The sequence below is a fragment of the Melanaphis sacchari genome, unplaced genomic scaffold (genome assembly GCF_002803265.2).
Source record: "Melanaphis sacchari strain LSU unplaced genomic scaffold, SCAv2.0 Contig4_pilon_pilon, whole genome shotgun sequence".
Lineage (NCBI taxonomy): Eukaryota > Metazoa > Arthropoda > Insecta > Hemiptera > Aphididae > Melanaphis > Melanaphis sacchari.
This window is the reverse complement of record NW_020271335.1, coordinates 2,139,850-2,158,538: the sequence shown is the minus strand read 5'-3', so window position 1 is coordinate 2,158,538 and position 18,689 is coordinate 2,139,850. Positions and strand designations below refer to the sequence as shown.

The following is an 18,689-nucleotide window of genomic DNA, read 5'->3' as shown; positions in this document are numbered from 1 at the left end:
TTTTTCTTATTTAAATTTAAGTTTTCCTTAAATCATATCGCAACTTGCATTATCTTACATCTTTCTCTGAGGATCGTACTACAGGTATACACCGCGGCGAACCAGGTAAGGTGCATGCCCTACATACTTATTGTCAGTACGAAATATTTTACTATTTAATTTACATACGGTGTATTTAATCATATTCTCGAATCACGATCTCGAGAACCCTCCGAAGAACTGGAGGAAGGTAATAACGCAAGAACAAGTACATTCAATATTTATTAGTACCGGACTTACATACAAGGCTTGTGTCCCTTGTGTCAGTCCGGCCACGTCATACTCATAGCATAATACCCATTTATTTTAATTTTTAATATATTTTTACTTTTTAATTTTAATTTCTCTTATTTTTGTATTATTACATCTTAGTTTATTGTATATTATAATATACTTATATTATTATAGTCATTAATTATTATTCCATTCCAATAACCACAAATTTCTGAATTTATAGATATTTTATGTTATCTATAGCAAATCCAGCACATTATGATATCCATGTTACAATGATCGTCGAGTGTATAATAAATGTATGTAATGTTATTGTAACCATATAGTTTTATCATGTACAAGAGGCGTTACCTTAAAAACTTTTACGTGCAGTTAATACCGTAGAGACTCGAGACGTATAATTTTTTTACAACATGCATGCGTGTGTGAAGGTACCTACGTGATTACGAGTGTAAAACAATAAATTCCCTTTATTTTATAGAATGAAAAACTCTTTTCAGCGTGCTTGTGTAGAATGTCGAGTTTAACTTTTTAATATAAAAAAACTACCTATTTGATATATTATAGGTAGAATTAATGTTTTATGATATTATATGACAATGTAACACACCTATTATTATTATGACCAAGAAGTACATTTTATTATTTTGTATTTACAGCCTGTGAGCTTTTCACTGAAAAAAACTGCAAAACGATGTAGAATATGTAAAAAAAAAAAACGGACTAGGATTCTTTGTGGGAAAAATAAGCGATTTCACGCTTTAAAAAAATAAGCTTGAATATTGTCAACACAACAACTGACAAAGCCACTACATTCAAAAACCTAGTCCTACTCCTTACTCCGTACCCCCTATTCAATGATGCCACCGCTGTCACCTACCTCTGCTTCCTGCGCCGTCGCCGCCACCGCGTATAAATAATTACATTGTATATCAATAGATTAATAACTATCAATATAATTCATTAAAATTATTTACATGAAAATAGTTTATCAAATTCTATCTACCTACTTCTATTCCACTGGATTATTAACAAATTATATATTTGAATATAAAATTAAAAATTTAACTTATGAAGAATGCGTGTTTAATTATTATTAAGCAAAAAAATTAAAAATACACTGGTACACTCTACTCAAATCACACGTAATTATTATTATTATTATTTAAAAGTCTAAATCTAAGTAGTAAAAATGTTTTTCAATAATGACCCTGACCAACTTGAAACGAAAAAAAGGTATATTATATAGTATGAAAACATTGAAAAATCTGGAATAAGTAAAAACAAATTCCTATTAATTGATTACTTATTAATCAAAGTTCAAATGAAGGATTATTTAGGCATAATACATATTTTAATTTTTTAGAAATACAGACGCGATACCGCTATTTTAATGTTTCATCGGTTACTCAAAATTTTAAATTAAATGTTAATTTGGTTACTCATTGTTACAAAAAAATGGTTTCAGTGTTTATAAAAATTTACTGTACGAAGAAATATATTGTGAACTTATTTTCCCAAAAGTTGGTAAGCTACAAATAAAAATAAAAATGGTAATAACGAAATATCACGAAAGTTTTTAGAACAACAAAATAAAAATTTTAGAAACCAAATGGTAGAAATCAAAAACAAAACCAAGCTATTTACCTTTAGCTATAATCCCGATTGGAATGCTAATAAATATGAAAATCGAGTAAGTAAATATGAATCAATAACTAAAAAGAATACCTATACATTTTATTTTATCTTATTTTTTTTTACTATTATAAAAAAATGCTTAAATTTTCAAAATCTAAAATACAAATATTATTAAATTCCAAGAGCAAAAATTATTAAAACATTTAAAACACTAAAAATGTCTATTTTATGAATAACCCATATTTTTTTTATGTTCATAAAGTAATACGATAAATTTTATAAATTTTTGTTTAGAAACGACCATACTCTGCAATGTCAATTATATCTCGCCCGGCGTCTTCGCTGTCTTAGTACAGACCAGAAATTGTAGGGTACGAAGCCGTATTGCCCATGGCTGATGGCATATCTAACAAGCCTGGTTCTACATTGTCTGTACATCCTAACGATGACGACGAAAATGATAACAATGATGTCAAAGACAACAACATTATGTGCAGGAATAATATTTAATTCAGTCTCACAAACACTTTTAGGTTATCGGAGTTGAGTCCGACCAATATTGTTAGGTTATTCGAGTTGAGTCCCTTTTTTTAATGGTAATAATAAGTTTAAAGCATCAATTAATTTAATAATATTAAAAATAATAAAAAATAAAGGTAGTTTTTACCTAGAGAATAATTCTTTATCGAAAATTACAAAAAAATACTAAAAAAAAATTGAAAATTTGTCATTTCTATAAATATTTCAAAAGGAGTTAAAATTTGTTGAAAATTGTATCATAATATACCTAGGTATTAAAAATAATAATTTGAAAATAATTTCAAGTATATACCTACTAATTTTACTATTTTTGAAAATGTAATAAAATATTAAAAATTGTTTGAAAAAAAATAATTATTTTACGCGTGATTTTACGGACCATTTTTCACTCGTAATAATTTTATAATTAAGTAAGTATTAACTAATTGTGTATTCACGAAGTGTTCGGCATAACTGGTTGATTTTGAACGAGTATATACCACCGTTGACGATTAATTTTTATCGTTGCGTATTCGGTATAATATGATGTGCAAGGTTCAAATTTGTCACCAGCTATATAGATAGTTATGACATTTTATCTATATGAACTCAATTCAAAGATATAAGATAACAAGCTGGACTAAATTCAATATCACCTATGGGCAGACCCAACTCAAGACTATCTACTCATTCATACACTTCACACCATTAGACAAGACCCCATTCTCGTCCGACATCTTCGCTGTCACAATCCAGACCAGTGATTGAGAACGAAGACGTATTGCCTAATATCGATAATACAACTATCAGGCCCAATTCTAGTCTGACTGTACATCCCGATGACGACGACATATTTATAATGTAATAGAGACAAAGTATAAATTAAACATCTAGCGAATAAGTTTTTATGTTTTCAATAAAACGTAATATATAATTTTAGCAAATTTATTTAGTTTTTTTAATGTAAAACTTTTTAGTAACAAATTATTCTATGTTTGTTTAAGTATGATTTATTACATTATTTTTACCATAACAATATCACATTTAACTTTTTAGACAACAAAAAGTACTTTTATCCCATCTAGATTCTTTTATGACTTAAAAAATATAAAAAATATTTAGGCTTACATATTATTATACATAAATCCATTTATTTTGTAGTAGAAATTTATTCCAAACATTCTTCTATTTATTTTAAGTTAATATTATAGTTTTAGAAAGTATTAATACACAAATTTACAAACCTGTAGGCTGTGATAGAAAAGTTGTTTTTAAAATATCATATTATCATAAAAATTGTTAAAATATTTTTTATATTTTTACGCCGGTCAAACTAATTAATAAAACAAATTATAACTATTATACTTTAATAATATTACCAAGAAGAATATTTTATTATTAAGTTTTCGCGTCCTATGAGCTCTCCTCTGAATAAAACTGTAAATCGATTTAAAGTCTGTAAAAAGTACGCGCTAGAATTTCCTATGGGAAAAAAACGATTTCATGTGTTGAAAAAATAAACTTTATATTATATACCTACAGAATATTTCGGATTATCTATACCATTTAAGCTTCAAAAATAAATATTTTATATACATGACTTTTATCAGAATTAAAAGTCATTTTTATTTAATCGGTTTGATTAGAATTTTAGTATGTTATTAAGTATAAAATATTTCCATTCTTCGATAGATTGTAATGACCTGTAATGTTTTTTACCTAAAAAAAATTTGTTCACAATAACATCAAAAATTAATGAAATAAAAAAACTATGAACCCTAAAACCATTAATAGAATGAATTTAAATGTATTAAAGCCCTTAACACCTAATAATGGCTGATATTTACACATAATGTTCGATAAAAGTCTAGTCAATAATACTCCCTCAAGAAATAGAAACCTCACGAATAAATCTGGAAAGAATATTGGCTTATTAATTATGGATCAAAAAAAAATTTTTTATATATAAATAAAATTTAGAATTAACTATAAATCTCCAAAAATACAATTGAATAGTATATATTCAACATTTTTTACAGTCTAAGATCAAATAACAAAGCTAGCTTCTTGGATAAACGAAATAATATGGTTAATAACCAGACAAAATTATGATGCAAAATGGTGGAGAAAGTAAAAAGAAAATGTAGAGAGTTAAGAAAATTGATTAGATGTGTATATTTAAGAGATTAAGATGAACAATCGAAACGAATCTGTGATAAATCATAAATCTCTTCTCCATATGAATTTTACAAAAACGAGAATCATTTAAATTAAGTTTATAAGTCTGAGAGTGTAAAATATAGTGATCTATTTGTGAACAATTAAAATTTATAATAAAGAATCTATGTAGTGAAAAATCTTTGAATCAGATATTGTTTTGAATATAACGAATATTTAGAAGTAAAGTTAGCAAATAACACTTAGATATAGCGTTGTAAGAATGAGGTAAAATTGGACCATAAAATTATGAAATCTAAAAAATTGCTATTGATAAAATCAGAAAAGTTACTATTAATTACAACCTAGGAAGTATAGTTCTTAAGTCAATAAAAGATGTACTAAGAAAAAAAAATTGTCAACATGAATAGGTATAATGGTTATTAAAGTATCGCAATCTTGTTAGTTTAAGTGAGCATGTCTTGTAAATCACAGAAAAAAAATATTTTTTTGATACCAGTCATTGTGTTTTGAATCAGAAAAAATGCTCAAATACTATTCAACAACTTTAATAGGTGTTTATTTTCGATGTTTTTGGTACATTTTATAATCAAAAATATAAAATTCTCAACACTTACTTAATAGTAAGATTTGGAAAATCTAACATAAACAGAAGAATATTTACTATACACAAAACTACTTTTCAAAAAAAAATCGTTTATTTTTTTTTTTTTTTTTTAATTACAAATTGAAATTTTCACCAAATATTTATATAAATATTCTGATGGAGAAAATAAATAATATTTTTGATAGCACAAAACATGAAATAATGGGATATCATTACGATTATTAATAATAAAATACGCTATATACTTATTTAATCATATGATTCCAACAAGTACAAAATACTATAATAAAAAAGACGCACTGCAGTTAAAAAATTAACAATTTTTAATTCTTGGAATATGTTAGTGAAAGTATACAACAAGCATGTGTTTTTTTTTTTTACGAAATTCATTTAATTAAATATTATATATTATATTTTAAATATTTAAATCATTTTTTAGTTAAAAATTTAAAACCTTTTTCATTTTACTACTAAAGCTTGTAAATTTAATAAAAAAATTCTCATAAGGTTTTTTTACTGTAATTAAAAATATACCTATTTATATATTGTTTATATTTTCATAAAAAGATGATCAAATGGGCTTGCTTTGCTATACGTTAGATATTAAATGGATTACTTTAATGGACTTATCAAATTTTAATTCTATGATTCGTTATGTACACAATACGATTCTAACCGAAGACAATCTGTATCTGTAACCTTATATCACTAATTATATTTCATGATAATATTATGTCTTTTAATATTGCTAATAAAATAATTGATTACAGTAGGTTTTACGTTTTTTTTTTAAGTTTTAATATTATATTATTATATTCTTCTGTCCATCTGTTGTGATCATGTACCTTCTGAACGAATGGCCATTTTCTAAAAAAAAAAACAAATCTTAAAATCAAATACTATTACGATGGTTATTTCAACTTCGTAATGTATATTTAAATATTTTGAACTGATACAAAATAAAAAAAAACGAGAGGGATAGATTAATTTTAACCCGGACAAAGTTGGATTATACCTAGCTAGTAATGCTACGCGTCTACGTATATATTTATAACATATTATAAAATATTATTATTAACTTCAGAATCAATACCACCTTACCGTAAAACAACGTGAATAGGTTCATAGTATAAATTGGTAATAGCTTCAAATTAATCTGCATATTTTGAAAATTCCATACTGTGTATTGTAAAATTCATAACATTCGTTAAAAGCTTGAAGTCCCCACGAATAATGTTTTGTAATACAACATAAAATGAATATCGTTAATCATAGTTAAAATATTATATTATTTCATCAAAATTTCATCTTCTAATAAATAATAACTTATCTATAAGAAAAATTGAGCTAATTTATTTTCAGATTTTTTTGGTTTCAATACTAAATACTAATCAGCTGTGTATTTAATATTCATACCTTGGCTATAAAAATTGAACGCTTTATAAATTATATAATTTTATATAATTAACTATAAAATAATTTGCAAATTTTATCAAAACTTGAATTTCCATATTATTATAAAAAAAATAATTCACTTATGTAATTTTGATATTTTTTAACTGCATGGCATATTAACAACTTATAAAACACCTTGTATTAATTTTTTAAGGTTTTCGACTAAGCAAAAATGTGACTGTAAATATTTCAAAATTTTTCGAAATTTCATCATCTATGTAAAACTGTTGATACCTATACACATTTGGTGAAACTTAAAATATTTACAGTTTTATCGTTTTTGAATTGCACCAAAATAACAAAATCCATTTTACTAAAAATTTGTTTTGCCTAAAAATGGGTTTTCCTTCATTTTTTCAACTACTTATCGTGATACAGATGCACAAAAATAAATATTACCTACACATTTTTTTATTATAAAAAATAATGCACATTGAATTTTTTAAATCAATACATTCATCGCTCCGCCCAGAATCTAAAATAGAGGCAAGGGCCCGAGCGTGATTGGTGAATATAAGTGTGTGTAATATTAATGTGAATGGATCTAACATCAGACGTAAAGGTAAGACTACCATTCATCTGTATTAGACGTTGATTTTTTTTCTACGGTATTTTAATTGTTATTCAAGTTATGAAAGTTTTTAAATTTATTGTAATATATTTTATTTACATTATACTGTATTATTACACGAACTTATCAATGAACATAATAATAAGAGAGCGATCAAAACCACACCGTCGTATAACGATTCTCCTTTTTATAAATTGTAACATAACTCCAATTTCAACTTAGAAGTTGACATTGTACACTAGAATATTTTTACTTTAAAATAATTGAAAACAAAGAAGTCGATCCCTAGCTTTATTAATTAACAAAACATTCTTATTATGTCTCTGACATCTTATAGGTACTATTATACGAACATAATAATATATCATTGTGCACCGCAATAAGCCAAAGCGTGTATTTACCATAAACAGTATAACGTTTACCTATATATAAGTAGTTTCATATTATTGTAGTCGAATAAAGTACACAAATATCAAGTTATCGTACAGCCCATGGATTCTATGTATATTGTATATGCCCCCGTGTCCAGAGGCATCACTTAACTATAGGGCCTAAGGCCTAAGGGTGACCTTTATAACTAACGAAATTATAGTTGTTTAATCAATTTTGACCAGTGACGTCATGCAGACATCTCCGCTCTCGTTGTGGGATTTAAAAATAATAAAAACTTATAACGACTTTTAATAAATGTATATTCTGCTACAAAGATTTTATGATACATAAAATAAAATATTTATAGGCATATTATTATTATATTACTGATAGAATATTATATTGCCAAGAAATAACATCCTTTTTTTTATTTTTAATAACATTGCATTTTATTTAGCAACAAAAATATAAAATAATATACTATACATTTTTTTTTTTTATACACCCATATTTTATTATAGACAGGTACTCAATTTGTTTTAACTATCAAATAAAAGACCGGCTCTTATTTCTATAATCGTTTTATATATATCTACCCAATCTAAGATACCTAAAATATTATTTTGAATAATACATAATAAGTAATTTATTGAGAATGCGTTATTAAATCAACGTCTCAAAACGTGTTTTGAGTATCCGAGCGACTGAATATACATGTATTTACAGCAGGATATGGGAAATAGATTCCCATTGATCTTTTTTCTATTTTTTTCTAGCGTTAAATAATAGGTTGGTATTGACGTATTATTATATTATTTTTCATATAAATTGTATAACCCCTGGCCCCAGTAAAAATTCCTGAAAACACTTCTATATAATATGTTAGTTGCCTGCTGGCGACTAGCTAAGACCTTAAGGATATTTAAAGTTGTAAACAATTATATAAGTTGCTAATACTAAATCTAGGAAACATAAAGCCGACAGCTATATCACAACTCACGACTATAATAACAATATGTATGTATTATACATAAACAAAAATACCTATATGTAATATTATAACTACTTGTTAACTATTGTAAATACACGTGCATTATACATTTGTACGTCTTTAAAGGTATAGGTGTAGGAATCGCACTAATATTCGGTACATGCTATGCCGATAAAACAATTTTTAGTCGGATTAATGCAATATTGGATGTATTTATATGGTTAGATACGGCCAGTAGGTCGCTTGTAGTATAAGAGTGTCTAAAGTATGTAATATCAATGTGCCCATATTGTATATAATAATGTTATTGTGTTGGACGCGTATCTATAGTGGCCGTACAAGGCAGCGCATTCGTTGCGTCGTCAGAAAGTCATTTCAAACAAAGGTGCTACGCGATGAGAATAATAACGATACATATTTCGGAAGATCATCGATAACATAAATAAATTACTGTCAATAATGAATAGTAATATTTACTATGTTTACACAGGAATTTGGTTGGATTTTAAAGGAGAGAGACTTAAATTATAAAAAATAAAATTATATTTAGCCACAAAGACATTTAAAAAAAATCTAAATAAACTTAATAATACTTAGTAATGGAAATATCTCGCTTGTGAGATTACTAAAATAATGTTTATCTCTTATTATTTAAAATATTATCTGTGCTTAATACAGATGCGTAAATATATTTAATATTTAAACAAATTAATGATAGTTAAATAATCCGATTTTGCCGTCACGTCGAAACTTGGGTACACAAGTCATTACCTGTCATTTAAGATCTAAATATGTTTATACATTGCTCCATTGGCGTGGCGACTTGTATAATATGTTATTTCCTTTTCGACTTTTCAGTATTCTCAATACTTATATCGCGCGCCATCTAATATTATAGGTAATCGATTCAACAGCGATAATAATAAATTAACAATTTAACAAAAAAGAGGCTTCAGTTTTAACACCTCGAAAAACTGGCCAGCTAAAGGCGTGTCGTGTACCTACATCATAATATTATCATAATATAATAAGTTGTCCTCTGCTTCGCAATTCCGTTCAACACTCTAGAGTCAAAGAATAGTTTGCGGTTTCCAAAGCCTATAGTATAATACGTTGTAATAGTAAAAAATATTATTATGAATGGATTGCGTTTGCGATCGTAACAGGATTAGATATCAAACATACGATCATTACTCATTATACAATATTATGCGATCATACACAATAGTACAATACGAGACGATGGCCGGAAGTACGTCCTACTCGCAGGACGCCGTCAAACGTTTTTACACACCATGGCCACCGGCACACTGTATACGCACAAAAAACACCTGTCACGTGATAACCGATATCATCTACAGCGGGCGCTCGGGTGCGCGTGCGCCTGTATTTGTGTGTATTTCAGTGTATTATGTGTGCACGTTGACGTTGGTGTGAGAATTATTATTCAGCTGTACCTGTTGTTCGGGCCCCGGGGAAATCCATCTATCGCACGTCCTGTCACAACGGTGGCGGTGGTGGCGGCGACCCGATAACACGATATTCATGTAAATCGTCGTAGTGGTGCATTACAATAACATCAATATTGTATATTTGTATTATTATTAAAGTCATTAGCTGTAATAGCTGTTTCTTTTCCGGTGTTATCCCTCCCGTCAACCGTACGGTCGTGCCACTTCCATCACAACTTGCGTGCGCGCACCACACGCGCTCACCCAGCGGCCAACGGGAATTTCTGCTCACTTCCAATAATAATCTTCGTTTCGCTCGTGATAAACGGTTTATCACGGTAATAAGTAATAACACATTAACACGCCAACGACCAATAATATTATTACGTCCGTCGTCTGCGACACGTCCCGATCCGCGGTCTCTCGTACCTGTGTACAATGTCTGGTCGCGGTACGCCCGACGACGACGACGACGACAATAACAACAGCAGATACGCATCGATCGACGTGCTGTCACGCGCTCATCCTTCAGGACGATAAATACTCGCCGCGTGTGTTGGCCTCGACGTCCTTCCACGTCTCGCACGAACCGTATTAGCGACCGCCACAGCCTTATCTACCGTGCACCCGAGGTACTCTAGTGCGCGATATTATGCCACTCGCCGGTCTCGGAGATTCGGTAGATCCTTGGAAACGAGTGTCGCTACAAACCGAATGTAACGTAAGTGTTTATTATTCTGGTAGGTCGTAACGTGTTCAGCGTTCAGAACTGCAGTTAAAAACTGGTTTTGCAAAAGAAAAAAAAATGCTTTTAGCGCCTAGTAAAAGGGCTACCGGGGGTCTTGGTGAACTTGAGAGATTGGTAGTACATATTTATGATCTTTATAACACACCACTTACTGCATATGCTTAGTGAATTTAATATATTAGGGTTACTGTTCATTCATTTATTTATCTGCAGATACTCCCGAAGTAGGTTTATTTGCCTAAGTGGTTTTGTAATCAATTTAAAACTTTATGACTTCAGTCCATCCTCACTGTTACTACATTATCGAGGTACCTAAGTAGTTGAAAAAAAATCTTTTATATAATTCAGAATTTTAATATGTTGGTACCTATTAACATTTTTTTTTTTTTTTTAATTATAAAGTTCTCATAGATGTTCTTAACTGTTCCAATTGCTTTGTAACAGAATATGATAATAACAGAAAATAAAATCCAGATTGAATTTATTGTTATATTACCTACTGGCTATAACAATACTTTTATATATTTCAAATGCTAACCAACATTGAATAGTACCTAATCATTGAAAGTTTAACTACAGTCAAAGGTTGGAACTATTAATTTTTCAACTTATTAGGTCATCTATCTAAAATCTCATAAAGAAAATATAAAGTGTCTGTTGACAAAACTAAAATCAGTAAATATAATTTACGAATTGTACATTTCAAAAAAAAAAAATTATTTTAAATTAAAATGTTTTCATTGGGTTTTTTTTTTTAATTATCATAATACATATTTACTAACAAAATTATAAATAAAATATAAAGTAGCTAATACTGTTTAATACATATTATTTAACTTACCTAACTCTGATAAGTTCCTTTTTTAATATTCATTCTAATTCAATAGTGGTACACACAATTCAGTATTTTTTTAACTGCCAGGCTTAGGATTTGAAGCACCTCACAATAACTTAATTATTAACGCTCAAAAAACGTTAAAATAAGCAAAGAAGAACAAAAAAATGGTACCTCCCCTCCTTTAAATTCAGAGGAAAGAGTGTTTCCCTTAAAACACTTTAATATTTTTCCTCCTAGGTATAATAAAAAATGCTAAATCTTTATGCCTGTGCTAAGTATATTGTTCTAAGAATATAAAAATAATACTGAGTGTACTTTTTTATATGAAAACATCTTTATTCCGTAAAAATAAATAATTTAAAAAAAAAATTGATAAATAAACAAAAACCTTTTTAGTTCCCTTTAGATTTAAATTTAAAACATTTGATTTTCCATAATGCGTGTATATTTTAAGATTATTTGAATATTTTTTATCGTCCTGTGATTAGCTATAAACTAAAGTTAAGACGAGTTGAGTATCACTACTAGGTAATTGAATACAAAGATAAAATTATTTCTATTTTAATTATATGTCAAAGAAAAAATTATAAAAAACAAAATGTAGGATTTGTCAATGTTTGACTTTGTTGTCCCAAGTATAAACTTTCTATAATTCCTATTATTTATAAAAAAAAATCCAGTAAAAATGAATTAACTACATTAGAATAATGATCATATAATAGAGCTAATAGAGCTGTTAGTATATTAGATATGTCTTATATTTAGATACTTGTTTTCTTAGCATCGAGTTAACTTTTTTACAAATAAGTTGCCCACTTTAAAATATTATTAGCAGATAATGCAGGTATTATCTATATTTTTATGTTTTGAAAAATTGTATTGTATAACTTTAGATATAACATTAAACTAGGCAAATTACTTAAATTATTATTTATTAGGTTGTCCAGCATGATTGTTAATTATCATCTAATTTTCGTTGAGTTAATTTTTAGTAGATTCTACTTTAAAATGCTATAATGTTTTTAATTTATATTTTTATATATTAAAAACATAAATATTTGTTAAACTTTAGCTCATTGTTTTTCTTTCATTAAAATATTGTTTTTTAATTTAAGTAAACTCGATATAAAACCGTTAGTTGTGACAAAAAAAAAAAATATTGTTAAAAGCTAAAAACTAACTAAAACTAATAACAATATACTGTTGTCCTTAGTGTTTGTTCTGTAAAATTTTTACGTACCTTGAAAGTATCTAAATAATATTTAGCATTAATTGAAAAATGCCAAACTGTGGTTTAACTTTAAAAAACAACTATTATTTTTGTCTAATTGTAATTTGTGTGTTGCATTTACTGAAAATTTGAACCTATGTCATCTACTTGCTGTTTTTATCTTTTAATAATCATTTAGTAATGTACAATTTTCAGTAAAATATTAATTCATTGATACGAATCACTAAAAATAACTTGCATTTATTTCATAACAAATAGAGTATAGTATAAAAATAAATCATTTAGAATGAATTAAAAAATTTAATCTTTGCTGAACAATTTATTCAGAGCCATGAACCTAAAGTATTTTAATTTGAAACAACCATATTCTATAATTTATTATTATATTTAATTTTAAATGAAATATGAAGAGGGGGATTGAGAAATTTAGATAGTCAGTTATAACATACAACCATGCATTATATTTTATGTGTCATAAGTATATTATTTAAAATGGCTTCTTTACTGATGTTATTAGTAGGTTTCTTAATCTTAATAGGCTGCTAAGTGTATGTTTAAATATTAAACAACAGATTTTATTATTTTACATTGAAAGCTTTTTTTCTTCAACATTAAGGTGTGTGTCTTATTCTATTATATATTGTTTATGGTTATTTTTATTTATTTTTATTAATAAATAATTTTGTTTGATATTTTAGAATCTAGTTAACACCAACACCATGGTTGTAGGTACATCTAAGTCAAATCCAATACCATTTAATCAATCCAACCCCTCAAATCTACGTGATGCTATAAGTATAGGTCCAGATAAAGATGATGAAATCATTGATGAATTAGATGATGATCAGGATGAAAATCAAAATGATTCTGATGAGAACAGTGGTCATGAAATAGAACTAAAAGAACTCATAAAAGAGGGACATGAAAGAGCTGAACGATCTCAGTTTGAATTGTTAAAAGTTCTTGGACAAGGATCGTTTGGAAAAGTTAGTTTTTATACATTACTTATACTTGAAAAAACATTTTTAAATTTTAAATTGAATATAGGTATTTTTGGTTCGAAAAATTGTTGGACCAGATAATGGTACACTTTATGCAATGAAAGTATTAAAAAAAGCAACTCTAAAAGGTATAATATAATTGCATCTTACTAGATTATTATAAGATTTTACATTATTTAAATTATTTTAGTGAGGGATAGAATAAGAACAAAAATGGAGCGTAATATATTAGTTGATGTCCGACATCCATTCATTGTCCGGTTACACTATGCATTTCAGACTGAAGGCAAACTTTACCTTATTTTAGATTTTTTACGTGGTGGGGATCTTTTTACAAGACTTTCTAAAGAGGTATTTAATATGCATAATTTATTTTCTATTATTACATTTTTATTGTAATAATTAACCACAATAGTAACTATTCTAATTTATTAAATTTCTACACATCTATTTCAGGTTATGTTTACTGAAGAAGATGTTAAGTTTTATTTAGCAGAATTGGCATTAGCTCTTGATCATATACATAGTCTAGGAATTATCTATAGAGATTTAAAACCTGAAAAGTAAGTGGAAAATCTTACCTGTTGGTAAGTTATCAATTAAATATGAATATTAAAACTATTTTTTATGTTAGCATATTATTAGATGCTGATGGTCATATATCTTTGACGGATTTTGGTCTAAGCAAGTTACCATTAGATGATCAAAAAGCCTATTCATTTTGTGGAACTGTTGAATACATGGCTCCTGAAGTAGTAAATCGCAAAGGTCATTCATTTGTAGCAGACTGGTGGTCATTTGGCGTTTTAATGGTAAATCATGCAATTTTAATATTGTAAATATTGTAAATTAATACTTGGTTTTTTTAGTATGAAATGTTAACTGGATCCTTGCCTTTCCAAGGCGCTAACCGTAAAGAAACAATGTCGCAAATATTACGTGCCAAACTTGGTATGCCACAGTTTTTGTCAAATGAAGCTCAAGCTCTATTACGTGTACTTTTCAAAAGAAATCCTAGTAATCGTTTAGGAGCTTGTAAGTTAAAAAATATTTGTCTAAATATTATATTAATCATAGTATGTAATGGTAGTTAATTTTCTATTTCATTTTAGCTGGTATTCAGGAACTGAAAGATCATCCATTTTTTGCATCTATAAATTGGAATAACCTATACAATAAAACAATCCATCCACCATTTAAACCAGCAGTTAGTAGGGCTGATGATGCATTCTATTTTGATAGTGAATTTACTTCTAAAACACCCAAAGGTTTGAATTAAAATTATTTTTTTAAACTATTTATTAATAACCATATATATTTCAGACTCCCCGTGTGTTCCACCAAGTGCTAATGCCCATGAACTATTTCGAGGATTTAGTTTTGTTGCTCCTTGTTTAATTGGTGAGGAAGACTTAACAAATCATCAACAATCAACAACAGTACCAACTAAAACATCTGAACCTTATTCAAAGGTAAACTAAAAAATAATTAAATTATATCTTAATATGCTTTATAACATTTTTTAAATATGTTTTTTCAAGAAAACAAAAATTATAATTTTGTATATTTATATATATTTAACAATTGTTTAGTTACCATATGCTAAAAGAAATGCTGCTGATGAATATGATTTTAAACATGAAATTGGACGTGGTAGTTATTCTTTATGCAAATTATGTGTTCATAAAACTACTCGAATTGAGTATGCAGTTAAAGTGAGAACATTCATTATTAGAATATTCATATTTATTATTTTGATTAATATTTTTTTTTTTTAGATAATTGATAAATCAAAAAAAGACTGCCAAGAAGAAGTTGAAATACTTTTACGTTATGGACATCATAATAATATAGTTACATTACGAGATGTTAGTATTTTTAATCTTATGAATAATTGAATTAAATATAAAATGTATAATTTAATATTTGATTTTATTGAATCAGTGGCGTATTTATTAGGCAGTGGTGCTAAAGGTGGTAGAGGTATAGTGGTAGTGCATTCCTTTTTACTGCTTTCCTCTTATGTATACATTTGTTTATTTATCAACACTACTAATTGTATTATTATAGTTTTCTCCTTTTAAAAAAAAAAAATTTATGATGAATAATAAATCTTCAAAATAAAAAAAATTGTTGTTACTACCTTTTCAATTAAAAAAATTAGTTATAAATACTATAGATATATGAATTTTTTATTAAAGTAGACTTAATGGATTAGCTCTATAACAGGGGTCAGGAACCTTTTCAAAGGAATGTGCAACTTTTTTTAAAAAAAAGGTTATATTAAACCATATTTTCCAGAGAGCCACACAAATTTAAACAACTTTTTTTTTTTAATCATAGTTGTTAGTATACACTATAGATAATAATGTAAATTTAATATAATTTATATTTTATGAGTTTGCAGATTACATATTAAGGAGCCGCAGGTTTCCAACCTCTGTTCTATAATCATGCTATTTAAATACTGAAATTTCATCAGAAGTGGTCATTGATAAACTTTATTTAAAAAACTGAAAATTAAACTTTATGTTTTAGGCATAATATATATTATGTATAAAAATAATTAAATCATTACTTTAAAGAATACAGTTTTTATACATTTCTATGTGTACTTACTGATAATAAGTAAATAAATCCACAAAATTTTAAGAAACATTGATAAAGATAAGTGACCCCTTCGTCCTATAATGTGTTTACCAATGTGTTTTCCCCTTGACAAAATCTTAAATATGTCAATGCATTGGATTTATTTTAATTTAAAAATTATAATTAAGAAGCTTATTCTCCAACACTTTATTCAAGTTCAAAACAAATTAGTGTTTACATTTTAGATTTTTAATATATTTTTGTGATTAAGAATACTTTATTTAAATTTTATTTACATTAATATAATTTATTCAGTTGTTGATTTTATTTACAGGTTTATGAAGATGATAAGTCTGTGTATTTAGTGATGGAGTATATGAGAGGCGGAGAGCTTCTTGACAGACTTCATAAGTTAAAATACTTTTCAGAAAGAGAAGCTAGTGCCATAATGCAAGTTGTAACTTCAACTCTATGTTATTTACATAAAAGTGGAGTAAGTTTTTTATTATTATTAAAAAAATAATACTGTAAATCAAAAAAAAATTATTCAATATTTCTATTATTTATTAATTAACTTCACTTAATTGATAATATTTGGTTTTAATTTCTAGGTTGTGCATAGAGATCTAAAACCATCAAACATTCTTTATGCTACTGAAAGTGCATCACCTGAGGCTTTAAGAATATGTGATTTTGGTTTTGCCAAACAACTACGTGCGGATAATGGGCTTTTGATGACTCCTTGTTATACTGCAAATTTTGTAGCTCCTGAAGTTTTGAAAAGACAAGGTTATGATGCTGCTTGTGATATCTGGTCATTAGGTGTACTGCTGTTTACATTATTAGCTGGGTGAGTATTGCTAAAACCTTGATATTGAATTTTTTAAACTGACTTAATCATTATATTCTATGAAGACATACTCCATTTGCTAATGGACCTGAAGATACACCAACTGAAATATTAAATCGCATTGGCAATAGCAGTCTAGATTTAAAATCAGGCAACTGGGCAGTAGTGTCAGCTGAAGCTAAAGTACCATTTTAATGTTGTGTAACAGTTTAGTTTGTATTATTAAATCAAATTAATTTTTTTAGGATTTGGTAAAAAAATTGTTACATATAGATCCTCATCAAAGACCTTCAGCTTGTCAGGTTTTATCAAGTCCATGGATAATGAATCGCGACAAATTACCAACACATCAGATACAATTGCAGGAATCATACAAGATTAAGGTTATTTAAATAATTCCACTTATTTTCATATTAATGTTTATTAAAATCTTTTATTTTGGTTTCAGGGAGCAATGGAAGCAACTTACCGAGCAGTTAGTCAGTCACCACCAACCCCTAATTTAGGACCAGTAGTTTTAAGTAAGCTGGCTCAAAGACGTCACAAGTCACGTACTAAATGATACTTAATAACTACTTTTATATAATATATATTCCTTTTTATTCTATTTCTATAACTTCTACTTATATCTTATTGTATACGTTATATATTTCGTTTTTAAATTAGCATCTTTTAATATCTTTTAAAATATCTTTTTGACTTAATAATATTTAAATTATTTTATTAATTCTCAAAGTTCAGAGAAAATGCATTTGTTTACCGCGGCACAAAAGGTATATAAACTACATGATAACATTGACAATATAAATGTAATAGACTTCAATTATTAAATTATGTGTATATACTAATAGTGACAAAAACCATATGAGCATCAATTATCAAGTCTGACATGATGTTCATAACATTTTTTTACATTTGATTTGTTCAAATATGCTTATAATAAACAGTATTAAACATTCCTAGTAAGTTTGTTGTTATGTTTATTGATTACAGTTAAATTAAAGTATACAAGATTTATATTTTTGATGTTTAAAAATATACAAATTTGTTAAAAATATTAAAAGGTATTGTTTACCCAGATTTTCTCTTTTATTGAAATTTTTAATTAGCTTTAACTGTGTATGTGGCTGCCAATGCACAATTTAATGCAATAAAGAAATGTCTTATTGGTACATTTCATAGTTTAGTCAATTTTTATTAATTAGTTGTTAGTTTAGGTAATTTACTAAAATTACTACATGTTTATATTTCCATTAAAATTGTATTTATATTAATATTTTTAAAATCAGTATTGTCAGATAAGTTTTCTGGTATCTCAGATTTAAGAAATATATTATATTATTATGTATTTAATATGGTACATTTGTTTTGTCAAAC

The 18,689-nt window shown here is 27.1% G+C and overlaps 1 protein-coding gene and 1 pseudogene across 1 annotated transcript; both read left to right on the top strand.

The window, feature by feature from the left end:
* The window catches only part of LOC112599195, a 4,950-nt pseudogene extending 3,912 nt beyond the window's left edge, over positions 1-1,038 (top strand).
* Positions 1,039-10,044: 9,006 nt separating this feature from the next.
* LOC112598747 (ribosomal protein S6 kinase 2 beta-like) lies at positions 10,045-18,278 on the top strand. The gene is made up of 16 exons (XM_025345337.1): positions 10,045-10,776; positions 13,571-13,858; positions 13,920-14,001; positions 14,064-14,224; positions 14,330-14,436; positions 14,508-14,685; positions 14,743-14,908; positions 14,986-15,141; positions 15,197-15,345; positions 15,466-15,588; positions 15,652-15,741; positions 16,797-16,955; positions 17,074-17,312; positions 17,378-17,495; positions 17,558-17,695; positions 17,761-18,278. The coding sequence occupies exons 1-16, from the start codon at positions 10,708-10,710 to the stop codon at positions 17,872-17,874; spliced, it is 2,337 nt and encodes a 778-aa protein (XP_025201122.1). The 5' UTR covers positions 10,045-10,707; the 3' UTR covers positions 17,875-18,278.
* Positions 18,279-18,689: the final 411 nt, after the last annotated feature.

Coding starts and splice junctions, on each gene's coding strand:
- LOC112598747 (XM_025345337.1), top strand. CDS start 10,708: ATGCCACTCGCCGGTCTCGGAGATTCGGTAGATCCTTGGAAACGAGTG. Junction 10,777..13,570: donor CGCTACAAACCGAATGTAAC/GTAAGTGTTTAT, acceptor TTGATATTTTAG/AATCTAGTTAACACCAACAC. Junction 17,496..17,557: donor TAGTGTCAGCTGAAGCTAAA/GTACCATTTTAA, acceptor TAATTTTTTTAG/GATTTGGTAAAAAAATTGTT.